The 25,987-nt window shown below is 40.5% G+C and overlaps 1 protein-coding gene, 2 long non-coding RNA genes and 1 other non-coding gene across 5 annotated transcripts; 1 reads left to right on the top strand and 3 right to left on the bottom strand.

Moving 5' to 3' along the window:
• Nucleotides 1-831: 831 nt before the first annotated feature.
• On the bottom strand, nt 832-2,934 carry LOC147942155 (uncharacterized). 2 transcript variants are annotated; one of them, XR_015559552.1, is made up of 5 exons: nt 2,150-2,934; nt 1,998-2,032; nt 1,854-1,905; nt 1,604-1,695; nt 832-1,021 (listed from the first exon to the last, which is right to left on the bottom strand). It is a non-coding gene; the product is annotated as an uncharacterized LOC147942155 (long non-coding RNA). The 2 variants fall into 2 exon arrangements; XR_015559551.1 differs by having other exon boundaries at nt 1,858-1,905.
• Nucleotides 2,935-8,308: 5,374 nt separating this feature from the next.
• LOC109133268 (uncharacterized) lies at nt 8,309-8,746 on the bottom strand. The gene has a single exon (XM_087455945.1). It carries the CDS (start codon nt 8,744-8,746, stop codon nt 8,309-8,311), a length of 438 nt encoding a protein of 145 aa, XP_087312071.1.
• A 6,106-nt stretch (nt 8,747-14,852) lies between these two features.
• On the bottom strand, nt 14,853-15,557 carry LOC147942154 (uncharacterized). The gene is made up of 3 exons (XR_015559605.1): nt 15,343-15,557; nt 15,094-15,165; nt 14,853-14,930 (listed from the first exon to the last, which is right to left on the bottom strand). It is a non-coding gene; the product is annotated as an uncharacterized LOC147942154 (long non-coding RNA).
• A 9,427-nt stretch (nt 15,558-24,984) lies between these two features.
• LOC147942153 (small nucleolar RNA R71) lies at nt 24,985-25,091 on the top strand. Its single transcript, XR_015560521.1, has one exon. It is a non-coding gene; the product is annotated as a small nucleolar RNA R71 (small nucleolar RNA).
• Nucleotides 25,092-25,987: the final 896 nt, after the last annotated feature.

Genomic DNA, 25,987 nt, shown 5'->3' with positions numbered 1-25,987 from the left:
ATCCTTCTCCCAGCTGTTTTGACTAATTCCTGCTCCACAACTTCGACTGCTAGTTAGTTTCATGTCTCTGAACGGTTTTCAATCTCTCTCCCTGTCCCAAGAGATATAAGTACTAGAGGCATCAAGTTTTTGATAAGGTTAGGCATGTTTATTCACGTCTTCAGTCTCCAAGACATCTAAATCAAAGATAATATGTTAGGAACCCACATTGTCTATATCTTTGAACTAAAAAGCAACAAAGAACTGACAAAAGATCATGTAACGTTGACTTACTTTTATACCCAAAAGCAAAGAACTGCAAAAGATTTTAGATTGATTAGCTACCTTTTCCTATCTCGTATCTTTCTTACAAGAAATATGTGTCTTCGTTATTGACTGGCTGGCCCCAAAATTATTTTCTACTACTCGCTAAAAACATGTGAGGTGACATTTAAGAGAGAATCTAGAGAGCTTATTTGTTCTCTTCGCCTCGCTCATGGCTTCTTTTACCTTCAGCCTTTCATATGTTCTGATCAACGATCATGAAAATGCATATTTATCAACTAAAGTCGAGATACTGCTAATATCTGATAATATAAAAAACAAGAGCATCAAATTTACAATACCTTGATTCACTCATATTTCTCTTACTAAATCATGTCGTTCTCTACTGAAAATGTTGTATTGGTTCAAAATTTAATGTAAACAGCAGAAATTCATCATCATAGTAGCACAAAGATTTCTAAGAATGATAAAGTTGAAAGTGAAAACCTGGACGGTGAAAATTGTTCCAAAAGCGGGAACCATAGATATTCTTCTCATGGATTGTGAGAGGGTGAAAGAGATTGGAAATGACTAGACCTTCAAAATAAAAATTTCGCTGTCAGAGAAGACAAGAAAAATATTCTAGTATATTCTCAGTTTTGCAGTTGCAAGAAACAAACAAAAAAAAAAAAACAGAAGATATTATTTTGTGAAACTGTTGTATTTAGAACGCATTCTTTTAGTTTTGCAACTAGCTTTTGACGTCGGACTCGAATGGCTGCAACAACAAAAAAAAAAAAGCAAAAATCTGTAGTTAGAACCAGCGAAAGTGAAACAAGCCATGAGAATCCTGCAGGTCGTTTTATCTTCAGTTTAAAGGCATAAATATGCTCACAATCCTTAAATCATTTGTTCTCTCTGGAACAATAATATCCAAAATCATACTAGTCGATACAAGAACTTAATGACAGAAATAGACAGAGATAACAAAAGACTAAAGATCTAAATTCTCTGTTTCTATAAAATACCGTTCTTCAGGTGAGGTCGATCGGTGTGCATTTAATTTGATTCTAGCAAGCAAGTTAAGGATAGAAAGTAAGGAGCAAAGAATAAAAACTCAGTAAATATGGAGAGAAATTAAACATGTATGCAAGGAAATAAGAAGGTCATTAAGGAATTAAGAAATAAATTAAACATGTATGCAAGGAAGCTAGAAGGTCATCAAGGAATTAAGAAAGAATATAAGGAAGCCACCAAAAAGGTCAAGGATTTAGAATATACGAGACTTATGTTATGAGTAGCTTGAACAAACTCAATCAGAATTGTATAAGTAAACTTGGAGAAATATACCGTTACATACATGGCTCTATTCAGCTTTTTGTCAGCAACTTCTTAGGGATCCTTAGGTTCCACAGACAAGTTCTTTCATTCTTATTCGTTCATCTTTGCAACCTGCAAGAGGAGACCAACAGCAACTTACAAACTTCTCTCAGTAATAAGCTCTACCACTTTTCTGGAGCAGTGTCACTCAAGCTTATCTTCAAGAAAGTTGTTGGCATAGTGTAATAAAAATCAAGGTAATATTCAGCTGTCAAACTAACTACACTTACAGACCATTAGAACCATGGAGTTTATTTCATCTTCTTGGGAAGAAAACTGAATCTGCAGATCAAAAGCATGAATATGTAAGGAAGCAGTAGTTCAAATCCATCAAAAAAATTCAAAATCATTTAACATGTAAGTAAAAAGGGAACCTGAGACGAATTGCTCCCCTTAACCCGTGAGAAACCTAATTAAGATATTAAACAAAGAAACAATCCGGTATTATAACCAAGGACCCCAAAGGTATACGAAACAGTAGACAAAGATTCAGAACACAGAAGAAACATAAAAGAAGATACAATACCATAGAAGAGACGAGACTAGTACTATGCGTGTCTTCGTGCGATGTGCCATCAAGTCCCGTCGGAAAACAAAACAAGAAAATCCTTTTTATGAATCAGAGAATCAGAAATCTCAAAACAATTTCATAGTAATGGTAACCCCCACGATTAACTATTTCATTTATGAATTTCATAGTAATAGAAAATACATGTCCTACCGAAATCACAATACCATAGAAATCCTTTTTATGAGCCGAAGAGCCAACGAATCAGAATCAGAAATCTCAAAACAATTTTAAATTGAAGGATACGAAATCATCTTTGTTCTTTAGGAGAATCGTCGTCCTTGATTAAACCAGATGTGAGAATCATATTACCTATGACACAAACTATCGATCTTGTTGTTCTTTGAAGAGGGGACCTATCAAAACCCTAGTACCAACATATATGAGAATCATCAATGGCGGAGCGTGAGAGAGATGAAATTGAAAGAGAGAGAGAGAGAGAGAAGATAACATAACCTGATCGCGCTGACAATTTCGATGACGGAGAAGCAACATATATGAGAATCATAGAGTGAGAGAGAGAAAGATTGGTAAAATTGAAAGATTCAGAGAGAGAAGATGATAACAACATAACCTGATCGGATCGGAGATGGCTCTCTCTCTCGGACTTTTAGAGAAGGAAGAGGAGAACCCAAACAACGGTCACAAAATTGATTGAGAAGTCTCTTCTGGGTTTATCAATTGAGAACCCCAAACAACGGTCACAAAATTGATCAATCTCTCTCTCTCTCTCTCTCTCTCTCTGTTTCGAAATTGATTACTTTTTCAGATTTAAATGAAGTTTCACGTCCACAATTTGTGACCGTTTTGAAGAGTGACGTGTCGTCAATTCAACTAAACAACCAAACTTACATTTTTTTAACCGCACCATTCTTCGATTAAACCCCAAATTCATAACCGTTACTTTCTTCTAATTCTTTGAATCCAACGGCTATAATAAAAGACTAAACGACAACGTTTACGCCCACCTCCTTTTTCTTGGTTAAACATATTTCGTTTAAATTATAAAAATCTAGTTATTGAGCAATTATTCAGATTTTTTCCAAAAAAAAACACATGGAATTATCTAGATGTTTGCAAGAATGAGGTTGTAAAATCATCTAAGCAATACGGGAAGTACATTTTTTGTTGTTGGAAATCCAAAAGATCAAAATTTAAGGTAAATTAAACATATTAAAAATGTTTAGTATAGTTAAGTTATAAACATTCCACTGCGATCATACTGTATATTCACTTTTATTTTAATTAACTAGTATTACATGATGACGTTGTCGTTGAGCATATAAATCACTTGGTTTAATAAAGATACAATTATCATAGATGCAAAGTCTTTCACCCGTCAAAAACAAAACGCATTTTCAATTGGAATTACTATTTTCTAGAAATGCACCAAGCTTTACGTATTTTATACTAGTTAAAGGCCCGCCCGTCAGGCGGGTTTGTTTTTTTTTTATTCTTTTAATTGTTTACTTGTTTAGTTATGTAGTTACGTAAAATTATTTATTTTGTTATATTTTCAATTTATGAACTTCTTTGTCGTATTACATAAATTTGTTATTTTATTAACTAATTTATAATATATCTAAACTATAGCCTTATGACAAACTATTAAATACACCTATAAAAAACTAACTATTAGACATATACATTGTTCTATATGAGAGAGCACTTTTTGATTGTTAGTGGGAGAGACCATTTTTTATTATATACAAATTTGCTTTAATATATGAAATGAACATATGAAGTTTTTGTAAGATCTCACAACCACATTCCTAGACATATTCTCTTACCATAACACTCTTGTACGCATGCCATGACTATTGTTTTATATTTTCAGTTTTTTGAAAATGGAGATTCAAAATTTCCTTCGCTTTCATGCAACATATTTTGAAAATAAGTGCTTGGACAATAAAAATAATTTAAAATTTTCACCATCATCGTAAAAAAAATCAATATGCTCATTTTTATTCTTGGTTTCCTCTTGCATATGTAGAAGACAAAAGATTACCTCAATATAGAGAAAAATATACAGGAATATTTCTATGCTCAACAGGTAATTAAAACACAAGTCAGAAATTATGTCATTAAATAATATTAATTAATATTATTCATTAAAATTGAAAAAATTACACATGAATAAATTTTGGGAATCATTAGGGAGCTTCTAAGAGCATAAAACAATATAAAAAAATATACAAAAATAAAATAGTATTGATCAAGAAACAACAACTAAATTGATTTGATTAGGAAATAAAATCTGGGCGGACTTTCTGTTTAAAACGATTGAAACTGTAAGATCTGCGAACTGAATTTTGTATTAAGTAAGTTTGATTCGTGTTACATCAAGTGCCCTCTCCCTCGAGAGAGAAGCCTATTATATATCAAAAGGTAATGCCTAACGACGCCCTGAATTTCCTCCTTGAATCTCGTCTCATCGCTCCGAGATCTCCTCCACCACTTCGAGCTCTCTCTCTTCGCTTGACTCGGAATCCTCTTCACCGTCTTATGCTTATTGGGCCTCTCGCGGTCCGATCTCAAAATCCCCATTAATTGCCTATTAACGGGCTTTGCCTTCCGGCCCATATTTGGCAAAACCCAACACCAACAATTGCCCACCAGCCTTTTAACTCGAAGGTCGAGTTAAAGGCGAATATTCGGGGAATCTCCTGACGTTTCGGTTTCACGATCTACTTCGAGACGGACACGCCAGATCCTAGTTCCCGAGATCCGTGATGATTGCTTTTATCTTCTTCGAGATCCGACGGTAGATATAGTTCTCACCAACGGTCCAGATCGAGCAGAGCTAATTTTATTAGACTGCCAAGATCGAAGAGGGAGAGATTCGTGGGATTATGAAAACCGAAGCAATTATGACTTATAAGTCATTAGTCACACGTCTCGTCATACCCGCGCACTCATCCACTACATCAAGGTAATATTTCCTTCTTCCCCTTCACTTTTAACTGTTCTAGGGGTTCAATTATTTTTTCTTTACTTTTTCGTACTTGCCTCCCTGTACTTGAATCGTTAGATTTCTCTGATTATCCCCAATCGATTTCAAAGTGGGCAATCTAAACCATGCGTCAACTCGAGCTATGGGGCAACCACATACCTCCGATTAACACGGAGAAACATCTCACAGAACTCCGTCAGAAGCACGCCGTCCCTCCCGATATCGAGATGATGCTCTCCCCCGGAGACTCATTCTCGCCTGAGACCTTTCCAGACGGTTTCTGTTGCACCTACACCACGTATTTTGAGTGATGCGGGCTCGTGTTCCCCATCCCGGAGATCGTTATGCTAATCCTTCAACGACTACGGATGTCGTTTCCCCAGATGTGTCCAAGCTTCGTTCAACATGTTATCGGTCTCTACGTCCGGGGACGAGAGGTAGGGCTTGACTTGGGGGTTGATGATATTCTGAAGCTGTGTCAGATCAAACACAACTCGGGATTCCAAGGGACATTCTACTTGTCCCGGCGTCAAGATCAGGAGATCATCCAAGGGATTCCTGGAAAAGACGACAGGTGGCGTCAAAAATATTTTTATTTCCGCATAACTCCCGCCTCAGTGGGGCGGTTCAAGTTCTCCCGCCTCCCGACGCAGTGGGCCGTTTGTGTGGGTCAGCACGACTTATGACCTCTGCAAATCCAACTCGTAGTTTAATTTGCAAACGTTTTTTACCCTGTTGTGCGTTTAATTTGCAGATTCAGGAGACCATCCGAACACTCCGTCAACACAAGCACTCCCTGATAGGTTATAGGGAGGAGAAGTCAGGTGGAGTTCGTTCACGCGAGCCCGCATCATCGCAGCGCTCAACGCCTCGATCGTTCAGGCTTTAGCTCCACCCGAGAATCTGAACCCGCCAGTTCCCGCTGTTCGCCCTGAGATTGGTTCTGCCGCACGCTCTCCTGCTCGTCTGGGTATAGGAACATACTACTATTAACTATTGCGTCGTTTCTTGAATTGGTTTATTCGTTTTTATTTTTTCTTTTGACGAACTCTGACCTGCACGCCATGCTAATTTGCAATTGCTCTTATTTTTCCGAACAGATTTTCCCGCTCAATTACAATCTTCCAGCTCGTCATCGAACTACGTTGCACTCATCATGACTAGGAAGCCGACTCTCCGCGAACTACGAAAGCAATCTCAACCCTCCCGCCGAGTTTGCGCTAGTGATGTGGATGCCACTTTGGCTTCCGCTCTTCGAGCTGTTCATCCCGATCCTGCTCGGGCCGGGATTGAAGAGGTCAACCATGCCCTTACAACCCCAGCGGGACCTTCGGGACCGGCTCGGGAGGTGATGTTGGTGAGTTCGCAGTCGACTCACAGCAAGCCCCCGCCACTTCCCAAGAGAGCGCGGACTAAGCCGCCCCAGACTGGTGAGGATAGGGGACGCGAGAGCCGAGTAAGCCGTCCTTTGACCATCGTGCTGAGCTACCCGACCAGGATCCTGCTGTCTCAGGGAGCGGCTCGTCGACAAGCCGTCCGTTTCATTGGAAGTTCGCTCAACCCCGCGATTTCCCGACGGTGGAGGATCATCTGGGAATGGCGTTACTCTTCAGGCATCTGAATCCCGCCAAGTGCCAGATTCCGCTGGTCAAAGACCTCGGCAAACGAGATGCTTATGTCAAGGCAATGGCGTCGCATGCCTTGGTAAGTCAAACTAGGGATTCTTGTGACGAACCTCCTCTTCTTATATATATATTTTACTATAACTTTACTCTTTTTTTTTTGGCGACTCCACGTGCCCTTCATCTGACACGAATCTTTGGCTTGCAAGCCATAGCCGCCAACAACAAACTGGCTGCACGCTATGAGCGGAGGCTAAAAGACGTCCCGCAAGCTGCTGAACTAGAGAACACAACGCGGGTAGTCCATTAGCTTACGACATCCTTGAAGGTCGCCCAGGAGAGAGAAGCAGCCGCCGATGGCAGGGATTGCTCAGGCCAAGGCCATCGAGGACCGCGAGCTGTTGCTGAAAGAGAAACGATGGTTGAAAGATAACGCCACGGGGGCTGAGCAGCGACACGCCGAGGCGACTTGGAGGGCGGTTCACGACACGAAGACCAAGTTAGCTCAGGACTATCGGGTGATCCTGGATTCCATCAAGCACAAGTGGGAGCGGAAGAAGGCAAAGACAGACGTGGACGACGACTTGGCGGAAATAGAGTCTAATCTTCTGCTGATACAGCAGATAGGAGAGGGAAAAACCACAATGGAAGACGAGCTGCGGATTCTGGGTTCTCAGAAGGCAGTACTCGCCATTCGATCTGATTCCCTTGCGGTATCGGACTTCTTGGTGAGCAAACTCGACCTTTCTCAGATTTCGGAGGACTCGGTTGCCCCGATGGAGGTTGATGCTGGAACTGGAATCCCGCAAGGTCTGGACAAGCATGGGAGCAATTCTGTTGGGCTGACGGTCTCGGGAGTTGAAGGGGAGGGTGAGGACAAGTGATTGATGTTTTTATGTCCTCTTCTTTTGTTATTCTTTTTTTGTTTTTGTTTTTAAGACTTCGTTTGGTTTGCCCGGGAGGGTTTTTATCAAAGACTGGTGGTTTTGCCTGGGAAGGCCTTTAAATCCTTGAACCTTTTTATTTTCTTGGTTATTACCCGCTTTGCTTTAAGCAAAAAGAGTTCAAGTCTTTGATTTACACGAGCTCGCTGTCACGAGCTAGGGTACACCGGTTACGACCTTGTTGGGTTCTCTTCCAATTTTGTTTTTAGGAGGGAATTTGTTTGATAGTATCGTATGTAGGTGTTTGAGTAGCAAGGCTTTATGATACTTGTGTGGGGGCGCTAATGGCTTCCCGTTAAGACCTCAGGGGGTCGTTTTAAAGGATACTCGAAGTCGAGGTTAAATAGTGAGAGGTTCCTTCCTCTTTTTTTTTTTTTTTAATTTTCTTTGTCTGAGTTGGTGTTGTTTACTCTTTACCAAGTAGAATTTGGTGGGATGATTCCATTGGTGAGAGAGTTCTCGATATGAAGAGAAAGAATAGGAGGGTGGCTGCGCTCGTGAACTGAGCTGCCTACGTACCCCGTAAAGGGATCAAGCCAAATCGTAGTTCAGTTATTATGAGTACTTATTGGAAGTACTTCTTTAGATTCATGATATTCTAAGGTCGTGGCTCGGCCTTTTCGTTACTTTCGTCAATAATGCGATAGACGCCGTTGCGAATGACCTCTGTGATCTTGTAGGGGCCTTCCCACTTCATTTCCATCTTCCCGGCGTTCTTCTCCTTCTTTTGATCGAATACTTTGCGGAGTACGCGTTCTCCAATAACGAAATTCCGGGGTCGGACTTTAGAGTTATAGAAGCGGGCTATAGAGTTCTGGTAGTTTTGAGCTCGCGTTAGGGCTTGCTCTCTCTTTTCATCAATAAGAGTCATGTTTTCGAGCAATGCCCCGTCGTTTATAGTCTCGTTTTCAGGGGAGATAACCCGGCGGATACTGCCTACGGAGATCTCTGCTGGTACAACGGCTACGATTCCGTAAGCTAGGGAGAAGGTGGTTTCGCCTGTGCTCCCTCGCGGTGTAGTTCGGGGGGCCCACATGACTCCGGGAAGCTGAGCATCCCAGCCAGACTTCGCGGCGCCTAACCGTCATTTTAGGTCGTGTAGGATTAGCTTATTGGCCGCCTCGGCCTGCCCGTTCCCCTGAGGGTATCGGGGTGTGGCCGGGGTGAGCCGGATGCCCCAGTCATCGCAAAACGTTTGCACTACATATGACATCAGGTTGGTTCTGTTGTCTGTTACGATCTCATAGGGGATACCATGACGGCACACCATGTTTTTCCAGAGGAAATCTTTCACGTGTTCCCCAATAATTGATTGGTAGAATTCAGCCTCGATCCACTTGGTAAAATAGTCAGTTACGACCAAAAGGTGCTTTACGCGTCGCCTTCTTGACTGCTCGAGTGGGCCGATGGCATCCATCGACCATCGCATGAAGGGATAAGGGGCAGAGACCGAGCTCATCAGCTCGGCGGGTTGATTGATCATGGGAGCTTGGCGTTGACATCTGTCGTAGCTTTTGGCATGCGTGTCGCAATCTGCGAGCATGGTCGGCCGGAAGTACCCTTGCCATTTAATCCTGAGGGCTAATGATCGATCTCCAGAATAATTTCCACAGGGTCCCTCGTGAGCTTCTTTCATGATGCTCTCAGTCTCGCCTCCGTGAACGCATCTAAGATTCGCCAATCCTTCTTTGGTCCTGCGTTGTGTTCGTCTTCCGGTAAGTGCTCGTCTAGGAGCTCATCATCCTACTCGGGAACCTGCTCAAGATTCTCCTCTTTGGGTGTAATGCCGCTCTCGACCTGATGGATGCTCTGAGCTTTGAGGGAAATGGGAATGCTAAGCTTGTTTATCCCTTCTACGGGTATGACCCGTTTGACCAATGGGTCAGAGACAGAAGCGAGTGCGGCTAGGGCGTCGGTTGTTGAGTTTTCCCCACGTGGGATTTTGGTGAGCTCGAACGATGAGAACTGTTCTGTCAGAGATCGAACAACCCGAAGATACGCGTCCATCCGTTTGTTATTCGTATCGTATTTCCCATGGAACTGGCTAGTGAGGAGTTGCGATTCGCTGAACGCTGCAAGCTCTTTTACGCCCAAGCCTATTGTGAGTCGGAGGCCGGTTATTAGAGCCTCGTACTCGGTTCATTATTTGAAGACGTAAATCCGAGCCGAAAGGATTGCTCTATGACCTCTTTGGTGGGGGAGATGAGTTGAATCCCGATCCCGCATCCTAACCTAGATGATGCTCCGTCCGCGTATAGTGACCATTTCGTCGGATTATTCCCCTCGTGGTAGCTGTTCGCAGCAAGCTCAATTACAAAATCGGCAAGGACCTATGCCTTAGCGCAGATTCTAGGCCAGTACTCGATATCGTATTCGCTTAGTTCTATTTCCCATTTGGCCAATCTTTCGTACTGGCTAGGACTGTGGAGGATAGAGCGTATAGGTTGGGACGTCATTACTACGATTGTGTGCGATTGGAAATAAGGTTATAGCTTTTGAGCGGACATTACGACCGCCAAGGCTAGTTTTTCCATGGCAGGGTATCGTGTTTCGGCGTCGACCAAAGTTTTGCTGACGTAGTAGACAGGTTTCTGTTCGCGCACTAGTACTCCGCTTACCGCGAAGTCGGAGATTGCGATGTAGAGGAAAAGGTGTTCCCCGTCCGCCGGCTTTGAGAGCACGGGAGGCTTGGTCCGTTGAATGCATCCTCGCACCTACCGTCCCACTCGAACTTCCGGTTGCCATTTAGTATTTGGTAGAACGGGAGGCAGCGGTCCGTTGACCGTGCAATGAAGCGATTTAGGGCTGCGATCCGCGCTGTGAGCCTTTGCACCTCCCGGGTAGTTTTTGGGGAGGGCTTTTCGAGGAAGGTGATGATCTGCTTGGGGTTTGCCTCGATCCCGCGCTCGGTGACCAGGTATCCCAAGAATTCACCAGACGCAACGCCGAATGTGCACTTGGTCGGGTTGAGTTTCATCCCGTATTGGTTTAGGATTTTAAAACATTCTTTGAGTTGGGAGACGTGATCTTGTTCACTCTTTGATACGTTTCTTCGGGGCCGGAGGGGGTGATGATCCCTCAGCATCATCAGTTCTTTCTCGTTTCGCAACGACATCTTTTGCATTTGCATTTGCGTTTGCTTCCCTGGCTTTCTCTCCCTCTTTTTCAAGGTCGATTTGGCCGAGCTCCCTTGCTTCGTGTTTTCTTGCGAGGAGGCGTCCTACAGTTCTGCATTCCTCGGTCGAGTGACCCGGTATCTTGTGATACTTGCAAAACTTTTCGGGATCGAGGTTTGGATTTTTGGGTCTGGACGCGGAGTCGAGCGGATCTCTCCGGAACGGTATCTTAGAGGGGTTGAAGGGACTTTTCGCTGACTTATGGAGTTCGGCCATGGCAGCTTGCTCCTCTTTGGCTCTAGCAAAGTTTATTGACCTATGAAGAGCGTCGTCAAGCGAGGGAGGCTGCCGGACAGTAAGCTCCTGCCGAAATTTTGACGTGTACCATAAGCCTTGTCGGAGGGCCGCTAGGGCAACCTCGTCGTTCAAGTTTGATATCCTGGCCTTGACTTCCTTGAAGCGGGTCACGTACTCGCAAAGCGACTCGTCCTTCCCTTGCACCAAAAGCCATAGGTCAGATTCGGTCACCTTGGCTTGGAAGAAAATTAAGTATTGCTTCAAGAAAACGGCGGCGAGTTGGTCGAAGGAGGTTGATGGAATTATATTCCAAAGACGCGAACCACTACAGTGCCGGTCCAACTAGGTTTTCGGCGAAATATCGATAGTAGCCAGTCTCACATTCATCGTCGGTGAGTTAAGCCTTGGTTATAGCCAATCTGAAAGCCCGGAGGTGTGCTCCAGGATCAGACGTGCCCACATACTCGGGGAGGCGTAGTTTACCCACGTCTCGAAGGCGAACTTTCACAATTCGATCGGTAAATGAGGTGCGCCTTGTTTCTGCGATCACGCGATCGATATTCGGCGCAACGCTCGTGGCTAAGTGGACCTTTAAACGGATTTGGGCCATCTCGGCGCTTGCTTTATTCATGTATTCGGTGAGGAATTGGGCGCTGACTGTGTCGTTTCTCGGGGGGCCGGGGATGCCGAAGTTGCCGGCCGCCGCGTGGCGAGGCATTCCGTCCACGAATTCCTCGGTAGAACCTGGTTTTGTCCTTACTGGGGGATTTATTGGAGCGTTTGAATTGATGACATCGCGTGTCGTTGACCTGACGACGATCAAAACGGCGAGCATCCCTCGTATCTCTGAGAGATCGGTCCCGCTGGGAGCCCCTGAGGATGGTAGGGGCGTCAGATGTTGCCCGGGTCGATTCGTTATATTGTTCTCAGAGCGAATCGACACCCGAGACTGGATTCTGCTTCCCGACGGGATCATGGGGATCACAGGTATAACCCCGATGGGGATCCCGTGGTTTGGGATGCCAGGATCCTGGGGCGGAACGAATCTCTGGCGGGCGAGATCCGACTGACCCGAGGAATCCTGGTCCGGCGTCTGGGTGTCGCTAGGCAGCGGGTCCGTCCCAGATCTGGCTGAATTTTGGATCTCTCGATCAGAGTGGGAGCGACTGTATGTTCTCGGAGCGGGAGCGACTGTATGATCTCGGAGCGGGAGCGACTGTATGTTCTCGGAGAGTCGCTGGCGGCGTGATGACGCTGGTGTGTTCGTGGCTGGATTCAGAAGCGATTGCGTCAGTTGTAGATGGATCCATTTCACCTAGATATCTTTAAAGTGATCGATTTTTGAGAATAGAAAGACCTAAGTCCCCACAGACGGCATCAAATTGTTGGATCAAGAAACAACAACTAAATTGATTTGATTAGGAAATAAGATCTGGGCAGACTTTCGGTTTAAATCGATTGAAACTGTAAGATCTGCGAACTGGATTTTGTATTAAGTAAGTTTGATTCGTGTTACGTCAAGTGCCCTTTCCCTCGAGAGAGAAGCCTATTATATATCAAAAGGTAATGCCTAACGACGTCCTGAATTTCCTCCTTGAATATCGTCTCATCGCTCCGAGATCTCCTCCACCACTTCGAGCTCTCCCTCTTCGCTTGACTCAGAATCCTCTTCAACCGTATTATGCTTATTGGGCCTCTCGCGGGCCGATCTCAAAATCCCCATTAATTGCCTTTTAACGGGCTTTGCCTTCCGGCCCATATCTGACGAAACCCAACACCAACAATTATGAAGATAACTAAAGATAAGAAACAAAAAAAATTATTAATTTCTTATAAAATATGATAAAATTAAATTATATTTTTTATGAGGGATTTGATTGATGATGGTCTTTAGTGAGGTGTTTGCTATTTATAGAAAAATTGTTAATAACAAATGTGTAGGTTATTGTTAGTGGGTTAAATGACTTAATTGTACAATTAATAGAAAGATTAATATATATATATATATATATATTGATTAAAATTAAAAACTAATTTCTAATGCACCAATAAAGTGAGAGACGAAACTCAACATAAGAGAACTATACATTTACTAAAATGACATTGCAAAATAGTTTAATAATATCATTGTTTTACATATTTAGAGGTGTTTGCTTGTTGATAACAAATTACATATATGTTATTTATGTAGATAATTGACATTTAGGTGTATAAATTTGACATTGTAACATTTTCCGGTTTACCAATTACAAAAAATTCAGTATTAGTATAAGTCATGTATCCGCTAACGGCTAATAGAATCGAAGTGAGTACAAAGACTCAACAAAGAAATGGAAAGAGGAAAGTTTATATGTGTGTATATATGTGTTCTTACTACATACATGAGTCTGTGTGTGGGAGGCAAATTTGTATATATTTCATATAATACACAATATATAGCATAATGAAAATTGATTCCACTATTTCATAATTCATCTATTTTGTTATTTATTTGGTAATCTGACATATACTCTTTCTAAGAAAATTAATATTTTGATTAACAACACAACAAACATGAACTCTTTTCACTATTTTTAAATTTAAAATTTGTGTACGTTCAGCCAATTCAGGAAAGCACCATAACAACATCAAGCCACGTTACCACTTGGTATGTGGGTTGTGAATAAGTGGTCTAAAATATTTGTGTTGATGATTTTCTAGTCATGCTAGAAAAAAACATTTGTGTTATGTTATGTGGTATAAAGATATCTGTTATATATGATTTTCAAGTCATGCTAGAAGAAAACATTCATGCTATGTTATGTGGTATAAAAGTTATCTGTTATATTAAGAGGTTGTAAATTTCGATTCACATTCATCACCTCAACCAGCTTTGACAACATACCGGAGCAAAGGTCACAATCTCGTAAAATTAGAGAATTGTAAGAAATAATTTATTTTATTATAACTAATATTGATTTTCTTATAAATGATGATAATTAAACTATAGAGGTAGTAGGAAAGAGAGAGAAAACTTTTTTTAGAAAACACAAGGTTGGCTTATTCTTCTTCTTCTTCATTTTGGTTTTTAAGGTTTCCATATCTGAAATGCATTGGCCAGTGCCATCATTATATTTTTGAGAATAGATTGATTTTGAGAATATTTGTTTTAAGACAATAGGGACAATAGATAAAAAAAAAATTCATCTTAGCTTTATATTAAAGTGTTAGTTAAATTTATATGACTAAATGGATTTTATTTGTGGTTTATAGAAAATATTTTTTTCCAGTTTTATATAAAAGTGTGAGTTAAATTTATATGATTGAGTGTGTTTTAGTTACTACAAGAAATGCGGCACTTAAAGTCAGTTTTTATTGGGTTAACGTCATTTTAAAATTGACGTGAAAAACAAAACGTCACTTACCAAACCGACGTATCATCGAGCGTCGTTAGATTTTTACGCTTCAGTTAATAAAGTAACGTTAAGTCAAACAACATTAAACTAACGTCGGTTTTTATTTCTTTAACGTCAATTAAAACACTTTTACAACCGACATAAGTTACACATAATCAATTATTTAATTTTAGCATTTAATTTTAAAAATATAAAAAGAACAAAAAAAACAATAGAAAACGTAATCAGAACATAATATTCAAGTGATAAAAAATCAATTAATCTGTCTCAAATATTCTTGTGTTCTTATGTGTATGATAATAAAAAATGTAAAAGTAAATAACATTGTATTAAAATCTATCTTTTATATATCCTCTTCTATATTTTCTTGTCCTTCATCTTCTATCAAAAGGCTAGATGAAATCATTGTCTCCTGAAAAAACAAAGTAAATAGACTTAGATTCAATTACCATAAGAGAATTCTTTTAGATTGATGATCCGATGAAAATGAACCAATTGCACAATCTTAACCAAATGCATCATTCATGGCTTAACATATTATGCATAGCTGCTATAAGAAGTAAAGATAAATGTACCATACTTCACTAAATTCCATATCACGTCACTTTATGATCATTCTAGTCAATCTTAGTCTTTGTCATACGAGTCTGAAATTGTAGATCAAGATAAGTTAGAACATGAGAACAAGTTAAGATATAGGCATTTTAACGACACACAACAGTTCTAGATTTCAAGCTCATGTAAGCAAGTAACTACTTCAAAACTCCTTTTTAGTTACAGACCTATGACATAGATTATGTAACATAAGTGAAATATGCACTTACTTGAAATTGATTGTTTGAAATAATAATCTGAAGAGCGTTAGCCATGATATCAAGTTTATCTTCAAATCCTTTCATGTGAGACTTCAGCTCAAGTATCTCAGAGTTACTTCTTATCTGTGATTCCAAATTCTGAAAGTATTTGGACGGTGTTGGACCACGTCCCACACATCGAACTCTTCCAGAATGCTCCGAACCAAATACTTGTTCAAATTTTTTGAGTTTTCCGCTTTCGATTTCGACATCCGTGGAAAAAAATTTCTATACTCGTTGAACTGTGAAAGAGATGAAGCAAAGAAGGAGATGAAATATTATTTAGTCTCTGTAATAACTAATTACGTTTTGATCATTCTAGTCAATCTTAGTCTCTGTCATACGAGTCTGAAATCGTAGATCAAGATAAGTTAGAACATGAGAACAAGTTAGAATATATGCATTTTAACTACACACAACAGTTCTATATTTCAAGCTCATGTAAGCAAGTAACTACTTCAAAACTCCTTTTTAGTTACAGACCTATGACATAGCTTATGTAACATAAGTGAAGTATGCACTTTTGAAATTGATTGCTTGAAATAATAATCTGAAGAGCGTTAGCCACCATATCAAGTTTATCTTCAAATCCTTTCATGCGAGACTTCAGCTCAAGTATCTCAGAGTTACTTCTTATCTGCAATTCCAAATTCTGAAAGTACTTGGACGGTGTTGGACCACGTCCCACACATCGAACTCTTCCAGAATGCTCCGAACCAAATACTTGTTCAAATTTTTTGAGTTGATAAAAAATTTGAGTTCAAATCCAATGCAGCGTAGAAAATACAATCCAATGCAGCCAGAAAAAGAGTAATAGACTAAATTGAGTTTAAGTAAAATGTTTATATGTGTTATAAAAAAACATCTTAATCATTAAATCTTGATAAATGTTAGATGAATTTAGTTACTCTTTTTGATAACACATATGATAATTAAGGTCCATCCAGTATTAAAGAAAAAATCAGTGTTCTTTTACCCAAAAAGATGTGCAATAATAGGCACCATATATTATTTAATTAAAGATATTTTTTCTTTAATCTCTTGACCATCTCAATATTTATATGACACACTTTCTATTATTTATAAAGCTTCTCATGCATGTACAATAGTTATAAAAAGTTGCAGGCCGTAGATTTAATATTTAGTGTATGTTGTCTTTAATTAGTTGCGTTATTTATTATTAAACTGATTAGCTTTTCTTGTATGAAAATAGGACTTAAGTTTTTCTAATTGTTTTTTTTGTTTTGTTTTTAGAAACCTTAAGAATGAATATATGTAATAAAGTTTGGATATTCTAATTGATAAAGTTTTGGAAATTTTTTTCTTTTTAATTTTTGTTGTGTATAATATTTTTTTTGATATAAGTTAGATTTCTTATCAAATGAGAAAATCTAATGAGGTACACTATAAATTGCAAGACCCAAGTCATAATTCCTTTAAAAATATTATGATATCTTACTCAAATCATAAAAAAATGACATCAAAAGTAGTATTTCTCTTCCTCCTCTCACTCTTGATACCTTGTAAGTCTCTAAATCTCTCACAAGTCTTTTAGCTAAATATTTGTTGGATTTTTACATATAGCATATTTAATTATTGTGGACTGATACGTAACACAGTTGCTCAAACGTTTGCCCCTTGCAAGACCAGAGAAGAATACAATGCTGCCGCCAATGGAACAAGCAAGGAAGCTCTATGCATAAGGGAAAAATGCCATTGTATGAGTTCATCAACTCATTTTGGGAAACTTAACAAACTTAACAAACCGAAGGTGCTCGATCAAGCACTTGACCGTGTGACTGGTCGAGTGACTAGGTCGAGTGGGTTTTGACGAAGAACAGATGCAATCTTGACAAACTTAAACTGAGACAAATGCAATGAAACATGATGATATGCGATAAGTAAAAAATCAAATGGTAAAGAAGGCTTCTAGAGATGGATTCATGGGCTAGTGTTCAGGTTGTGGCTATCTAAACTGGTCAACAATTCTCAATCAAACATGAGCTATCTCTAGACAATGATCTTAATGACTCACTAATCCACTCTCATGACAGAAGTGATTAAGTTACAGTAACATCCTAACCCAACTCTCATTGGTGAAACCATACTGAACAGGCCTTAAACACCAGACCATTATTTGTCAAAGACCACCTTGTGCAACCAATCTCTTGGGACAAGCATGATAATCTCCAGTATTAGTTTTATCTAACAACCTAGACATTGGTGTGATGCTAGGAAGCTTAAGATCTGCTCTTACCCTCTCAGATATAACAATAACTTAGAGCACACCCAACCCAGAAGAGATATTTAAACAAGCAAGCTTCACCATTCCAGACTACCACATCCCTAAACCAGCCTAATCCATCTCCAGAATCCTAAATCACTACTCAGATGAAAAAAACATGATGATGATGAACATAAACCCAGAAAATGATGAAACTAGCATGATAAGCAAGATGAAATGATGAACAACAACTTAATATAAAGAAGCAAGCTCAGATTCTCAATACACTGAAAGTTATGGAACTTACAAAGTACAGAAATCTGAGAGAAACAGTAAATAAAAGGTGCAAAGCAGTAAATAAATCCTAAAAACCCTTAACAGGTAAGAACTAGGTTTTTTGGTGGCTACAAATACTTTTTTTGGCTAAAAGAGGACTTTTTGCGGCCATGGAGTACAAAGAGTATATATAGAGGGGGAAGGAAGCCCTGATTTGGCTACCAGACAAAATAGCAAGGCGGCTCGATGTACTCGACCAGATGTGGTCGAGTGGCCTTGGTCGAGTGGGTTTCCTTCTGCTTCCCACCGGTCGAGTCTTAAGTTCCACACGGTCGAGTGTCTTCCATCCAAACAGTCGAGTGCTTCAGAGTCAGACGGTCGAGTGCTTTAGAGTCAGACGGTCGAGTGCATGGTTGAATAGGTGGTCGAGTGCTCTATGTTTTGTTGGTTTTCTTCTTGATTCATCTCCTATTCACTCCATTGATTGCACTCTCCTCATCCCAGATGCTATTTCCATGCTTCTTGAGTCCAATTCACCTATTCAAACAAGGAGCAATGCAAATGCAATGCAAATCCTACTCTAATGCACAAACAGTCCTTAAACTATATGAAAGTGACAAGATAGGTTGATAAAACATGTAAATAAACAGTGGTTAAACAAGGTAAAATATATACATATCAACTCTCCCAAACTTAGTCTTTGCTTGCCCTCAAGCAAACAAGTCACAAGAAGGAAGAGAGGTTTGAAAGTGGGATCTCAGAACCTTAAACATGCAAATAGACTAGCTAGAATCAATGTCCAAGTTATTAGTACTATGATGCAAGGTGAATGAGCTATACTTAAAGATTTTAGACAAGCCTTTCTCAACCTCAACTGATTCAAGCCTTAGACTTCCACATGCATTCAAATCAGTCATTTCCTTTAACATTCATTAAGCAATAACATGAATCAGATTATGCAATGTTTAAACTCATTTGGCTTGGTGATAAGGGTTAGAGACAAAAATGGTCTCTGTTTTGAGTGATCAAACACAAGGGTTCTCTCACAAAAAATGGATTGAGCTTTAGAAGAAGGCTAAAGGTAAGATCACTTAGACACATACAAGAACAGAACCTTGTCTACCCAAAGGTACCCAAAGTGTTTGTTCCTAATCATTCTAATCCCATAATGTCCTAATTCTACCCTTAAGCTTCATTTTTTCTCTTTTGCCTTTTTTTCTCTTTTGTTTTTCAGTCCTAGGAGAGGTTTCTTACTAATTTTCTCTAGTGGAATGGGGGTTTCTTTCTTAAATGCTAAGGTTCTATTTCTTACTTGTTTCCCAAGTCATAAAGCTTTTTACTAGACTCTTCTTTTCTTTCTTTCTTTTCTTTGACCAGAACCTTAATTGGAACTTTTACTACACCCCATTCTTTCACTTAGAGCTTGAATTTACTTGAAAATACTTCTCTCCTAAGGACTTTACCCTTTTCTTTCCCTTTTCACTCTTTTCTTTTCTTTTTGAACACACCAAGTCCCAAACCCAGAAATTAAACCTCCTAGTCCTATCTAGTTTGAAAAATGCAAACTAGAACTACACAAGGTTTTATTCTTGTCAGTTCAAACCTAACACTTTCTACCAAGCTCAATCCCAAAATAGGCCTCACACACTCAAGAATAAACAAGGCTTGAAAGAAAGGTTGGTTATGGGTGGGGAAAACTGATTCAATGATGAAATCAGCTACTTGGATCAACAAGAGTGGTAAAAATGGGAAAGATGATCCAAATATGTATAAAGTATCCATGAGTTTAAAAACATTGCACAAACTGATATTTAAAAGTCAAAATTAGGTTCTTATAAATAGGAAATGACTTCAAATCACAACATGCTTCAGTTTAGACAGAATGCAATATAGGAATTCTATACTTGGTTCAATCTTATGTTTCTAGCCACTCAACTAGCATCAAAGTACTATTAACTTGGGCATTGATCCTAGTTTAGTGAATTCAAACAGTGTTAACAACGCTAAACTCATCATTGATCCCTAATGCAAATGTGAAGCAATCCTATATGAAACATGCTAACAAGATCCTAATATGCAATGCAAACTACATGAACACTCTGTTTTTTAAAGATTTTTGTGAACAAATTTCAAATTTTTTTGGTTTTTCGATGCCTTAGATGCAATGCAAGTATTAATGTGGAATGAAAAATAAGAAAACAGCAAACTATGTTAAATGATGTCTTAAACTCTCCCCCAAACTTAAATTACACAGTCCCCTGTGTAATAAAAATTTGAAAGAGAATTTAAGAACTGAAACAGAGAAAACATGCAACTAAATGGTATAAACAGTGGATAAGGTGATATTGGTACCTCAAGGGTTGTTAAAGAAGCTGTCCACATCTTCAGCCATGCTGTCATATGTGTAGCTTGAGCCTTGGGCTTGATTCTGACTTGCTGAAGGAGATGGGGGGTACTCGACTATGGCACCGGACATGCACTCGATCGAGTGCTCAAAATATTACCCAAAATATTGGGAAGTGCATGCATGTTGGGAAGTGCTGTCCTTGTTGCCCAAAATATTGCTGCATGAGTGATGGGTCCATGAAATATTGCGGTGGGAAGGGAGGGTAAACTTGGTCATAGGGTTAAGGTGGATAACCCTGAGGAGCTGGGAAGTTGTATTGAGGCATGGAGAAGTGCTCGGCCGAGTGCATTTGAGGCACTCGGTCGAGTGTTGGTTCGAGTACACTGGTTGAGTGCCTCGGATTGGGCTGTTCTGCACGGATTGTACCTCTTCTCCTTTGTGATGGCTCAAATGACGATGCTCTGGAAGGCTCCAAAGTGTTTCCAGCTCTAGATGGTACCCTGGTTGAGCTGCTCCTTCTCAATTGCTCAGCTGGTGCTGGGAATGTGTTTCCACTCTTCAATTCAGCAATTTCCTTTTTCATACCCTTGATGGACTTGGACATCTTAGCCAACTTCTTCTTCAGCTTCTCAGTTGTCTTACCATGCCACTTGTTCCACTTTTGGAGTAGTGTCACCCTTTTGGCTGTCTCTCTTACTCCTCTACTATCTCTTGGTTGAGGCTCATAGTCTTCAAAGTAGAAATGTTCTTCCCCATCAGCCATATTAACATCACCAGCTTGTTCTTCAACATAAGGGGCTGACCCATCAAACAGTAGCTCAACTGCTGGCCAAAAATCAATGTTGAGCCCTTGACTTATTGATGTAGCTCCTTGGTTTGGCAGCACAAATTGATCCTTGCCCATGTTGGGTGGTCAAAATTGAACAGGTATTTCCCATGATGCTTCTCTTTGGCAAGAATGAGAGTGGAGGTGAGATATGGGATGTCAATCCATCTTGACTGGGTCTTTTTACCTCTAAATGGGACATTTGCAGCTTTAAGTATTGGAGTAATGATGCCTACAATGGTTAGGACTCCAGTTGAGCCCCTCTTGTATAGCTTGCTGACCCAACTTATGTAGTAGATAAATTGGTCAATGAGGACCATAGCTAGGTTTGTTTCCACATTATTCCCAAGAATGATGGTCCCATCTCTTGATGTTGTGACGATGTTGTAGAGTGCCACATCTAGCATCTTTAGCTCCCCCTCATTCAAATTGCCAGTCTCTTTTCTAGCAAAGAGGGTATTTGCCAAAACCTTGTGGAAATATCTTAAAACTGGGCTTCTAATCTTGGAACCCTTGGTGGTATAGGAAGAGTATGGCCTATCTTCTCCTATGGTTTGCCATACAGATTGCAATTCTTCTTTTGGTATGACAAGATTGTTGGCAGCTCCCTGGTCAAACCCAAAAAGTTCAGCAATCTGTGCAAGGGAAAGCTCATAACTCCTGCCCTTGATTGAGAAAGTGATGTATCCAGGCTCTTCTTCTTGCTCCATTTGGTCTTCATAGCTATGCCTTTGGAGAGTTTCTAAGAATTCACAGCTCATCTCCCTGTAACCCTCCATGTGCATCTCCATGAATTTGGCTATGTTGCACTTATTGAAAAGAAGCTCCACATCCTCAGCTATACCAAGTTCCAACATAGTCTCCTTGTGTAGATATCTTGTCCCTTGGAACTTCATGCTCATGAAGGCTTCATAGAGTTGGGTTGTGGAAAACTTCTCAGCATCTTCTTCTATCTCTTCTTCATCATTCTCTTCTTGATGTGGCTCCTCAGCTTGTGATGGTTCTTCAGCTGGCCTCTTCCCTCTTGAAATGTTCCTCCTATGCTCAGAAAAATCGAACACCAATTTGCCTTCTTCCTCACTCATGACCCAGTCTTCTTCCTCAGGTTGACTCTGCCGCATTCTCCTACTCGACGAGACATTCGACCGGCCACTCGACCGTGTACGTGGTCGAGTTCCAGGTCGAGTGTCTTCCCAGCTTCTCTTGGATTATAAGGCACCTTTTGGAGCTCAGGAAAGCTGGCAGCTACAAGCTTAGTGGCTGTTCGGCGAGCAGCAGTTCTTTCTTGGGAAGTCATTTTGAAAGAAACTTTGGAAGAACAAACTCAAAACTCAAAATCAATAGGTTAGTGAACCAACAAGATAGAAAAAAATGAGCTTTTAGCTTTTAAAAGAGACTTCTATCAAGAATTTGAAATGTTTATGCAAATGAGAGAGTGTGGAGAACTTAGAGTCGATTTCTTATGCTTATAAAGAGGTGGAGGGGACAAAGAGACAAGGGTGGAGCGTGTATACCATTCAAAATTCGAAATTGGAATCTTTGACTCACTTTGGCACATGCTCGACCCCACCACTCGACCCCCCATGGTCGAGTGCTTGACCAAATTTGAATTTCAAAATTGTTTCTCCCTCATTCGATCGAGTGGGCAATGAGAATGAATCGACTGGGCTTGGGCTCGATTGGGCACTCGATCGTGTGCTCCTTAGTGGGCTGGTCGAGTGGCCTTTAAATTCCTTCCCCATGAGTCCAAGCTCACTTAAGTCCATGTACAAGCCCCATATAAAAGCCTACCCAAACAAGCATAAAAGAAAAACATCAAAAACACAAGGGAAATTTAACTTATATACAAAGATACCTGAGGGACTTCCTCCCTAGTGAGCTTGTTTAAAGTCACTGAGCTTGACTTTTGGTTCCTCCTTAAACTTGGTTTGGAGACCAGAGAGGTGATGAGTTCCCCCTGGTTCAAATTGGTCACCATGGTCCTTGTTGTTGGTCAAAATAGTCACTACATTTACAGCTTGTTTACTCTTGATCTTGAGTCTTGGTCTTACCTTCTTCAAAGACCTCTTCTTGAGTTGAACTTGCAGATCCTTCACTAAACCAGTTAACACTTGAACTGAATCCTTGAGCTCTTTAACAGATTCCTCATGAGAAGAGAGCTTAGCTTTTGCAGTTTCCACTTCTCTTGAGATCTCATAGTCACTCATGTCCTTAACAGAAAAAGGTTGACCCTGAATGGAGGGCAAGTTGGTTGGGTTATTAATATCAAATTTCATGGTTAAACCCTCAGCTATGTTCAAGGTTACCAGCCCTTCCTTTACATCAATGACAGCTCCAGCAGTGGCTAGGAATGGTCTCCCTAGGATGATAGGATCTTCTTGCTCCTTATCCATCTCTATAACCACAAAATCAGTAGGAATTCTGGCCTTGCCTATCTTGACTGGTAAGCTTTCCAATTTACCAACCATTTCCTTGTCTGATCCATCAGCTAAACTTATGTGGAGGTTACCAGACTTGAATTCAGTATGCCCAAGCTTTTGTGCTACAAAATAAGGCATTACACTAATAGATGCTCCCAAATCACACAAGCACTTGTTGAAGTGTAGATAGCTAAAGGAGCAAGGCAAATTGAATAGACATGGATCTTCAAGTTTGGTTGGGATAATAATTCCTTCAGTCTCCTCAAGATCCTTCTTGTCTTGATTTTGAGCCTTCGTCTTGGACATCTCAAGTAACATATTCTGGTAGAGAGGATATGGAGTATACTGTTCCAAAGCAGAGCCTCTCTCTTCTTCTTGAAATGCAATGACAACCTCTTCTTTCAAAGCCATCACTTTCTTCCTTTCAATTATCTCCCTGAGTTCCTTCAGCTTCTGTGCCTTGAAACGTCCTGGGAATGACATAGGTGGTTTATAAGCTGGAGGAATGTACTTGGTAGGTGTAACAGACTCGATGGAGTCTACTCGACCACTAGCTCGATCAGTCACTCAATCGAGTGGACGATCGTGTGCTGAGTTGAGTGCACTGTCGAGTGCCTTCTCTTCTTGGTATCCTGCTTCATTCTGAGCTGAAACTTGTTGAATACCCTCCCCATCTTGAATCGCACTGTCCACAGTGACAACATCCTTTGTAACATAGATAGTCTTGGCAGTGAACTCCCTTGGGTTTTGAATTACTTTTTCAGGCAGTTGATTAGGTTTTGGAGCTGAAGTAGAGGCCATAGTGCTCTCCATGAATTTAACCTTGGAGTTGATGCCATAGTGCTCTCCCTTGGTCATTATAAGTGGAATCTATTCTCTAGTTTATTTCAGCAAACTTCTTGGAGGTTTCCATCTGACCAGTGGCTTGGTTAAGCAACAGTTGTTGCATCAATGTTCTTAAGTCTGGTTCCTGGGCTTGGATGGTCTGAAACCCTGGTGGGGGACACATTTGACCCTGGTAACCTTGGTTCTGTTGTTTAGGCACATAATTGTGCTGCTGATGTGCTTGTTGTGGTGGATAGACTTGGTCCTGTGGATTGGCCACATTTGTACTCCTATAAGACAGATTGTTGTTCTTGAACTGGTTATAGGGCTTGAATCCTCCTTGGTTCTGGATGTAATATAGCTCAACTACCTCATTCTCCCTATCTTGAATTGTTGTGTCTTCCTCAGCAAGAAAATGAATGTTTTTCTGTTGACTGAGCAGAGTCTTGTCTAACTTCTCATTCACAATCTTCAGATCCTTCTTGTATTTCTCATATGGGGCTGAATCCACAAATTTGACAGTTCTATCATAGTCTTCATTATAGTTGCCATCTGACTGGGCCAAATTTTCTACCAGTTCCCATCCTTCATCCACATGTTTGTTGAGAAAATTCCCATTTGATGCAGTGTCCAGCAACATTCTGATCTTTGGTAGAACTCCTCTGTATAGTGTGCTAAGTAGGGACTCATTGTTGAATCATGGTGTGGACACTGAGTTTGATAACCCTTGAACCTTTCCCAAGGTTCACAAAAAGTTTCATTGTTCTTCTGTGCAAAACCAGAAATCTCATTCCTCAACCTTGTTGTCCTTGCATTGGAGAAGAACTTAGCTAAGAAGGCTTTCTTGCATCCATCCCATGTGGTGATGGCTCATGTTGGTAAGGTCTTCTCCCACAAGTGAGCCTTGTCTCCAAGTGAAAAAGGAAACAGTCTGAGTTTGAAACTGTCTTCACTTACACCATTGATCTTGGTTAGGCCACAGAGCCTGTTAAATTCATCAAGGTGGTCTAAAGGATCTTCCATTGGTAGACCATGGAACTTGTTGGCCTGAATCATTGTGATGAGCCCACTTTTTATCTCAAAATTATTATTTGCTACTATAGATGGAACTATTCTTGCCCATTGTGTGTGAGTGTTTGGAGCATCTCCTGCTCCAATCTGTCTTGGTCTCAGCATGGGTGGATCCATCAGTACTTGTTGCTCTTGTTCTTGAAGGATCCTGGTTTTCTACTGTCGCAAGTCTCTTGGTAGGCGATTGATGTGATCTATATACTTCTGCAAGTTCTGATTACCCTTTGATCTTGTCTGCATCAACTAACTCGACCTACTGCTCAGTTTAGCACTCGATTGTGTGCTTTCCCGAGTGGCGTGGTCGTTTGGCTAACTGACTGACTTGTACTCGATCACTGGGTCGAAGGTCACTCGATCGAGTGTAAGCTCGAGTGGTGTACCTGAAACTCAAAATAAACAACCAAAACTGTGACAGTGGTGAACAATTAGTAACATAACTTAATCTTGGATCTATGTAAATCCTAAATGAAACAAATCAACACACTAATGGCAACAGCGCCAATTGAAACATATCTTTTTCTGTGGATAACCCTATGAGTGAAAGTGTGATGAACAGACAAACAAACATAGGCTAAGATGATGAAATGCAGTGGAAGAGGTTTCAATTCTCTTATGCAGTTGTAGTA

This window comes from Camelina sativa, chromosome 6 (genome assembly GCF_030686135.1).
Source record: "Camelina sativa cultivar CO46 ecotype springtype chromosome 6, ASM3068613v1".
Taxonomy (NCBI): Eukaryota; Viridiplantae; Streptophyta; class Magnoliopsida; order Brassicales; family Brassicaceae; genus Camelina; species Camelina sativa.
Note: the sequence above shows the minus strand (reverse complement) of the source record. Positions and strands in the feature narration are given on the sequence as shown.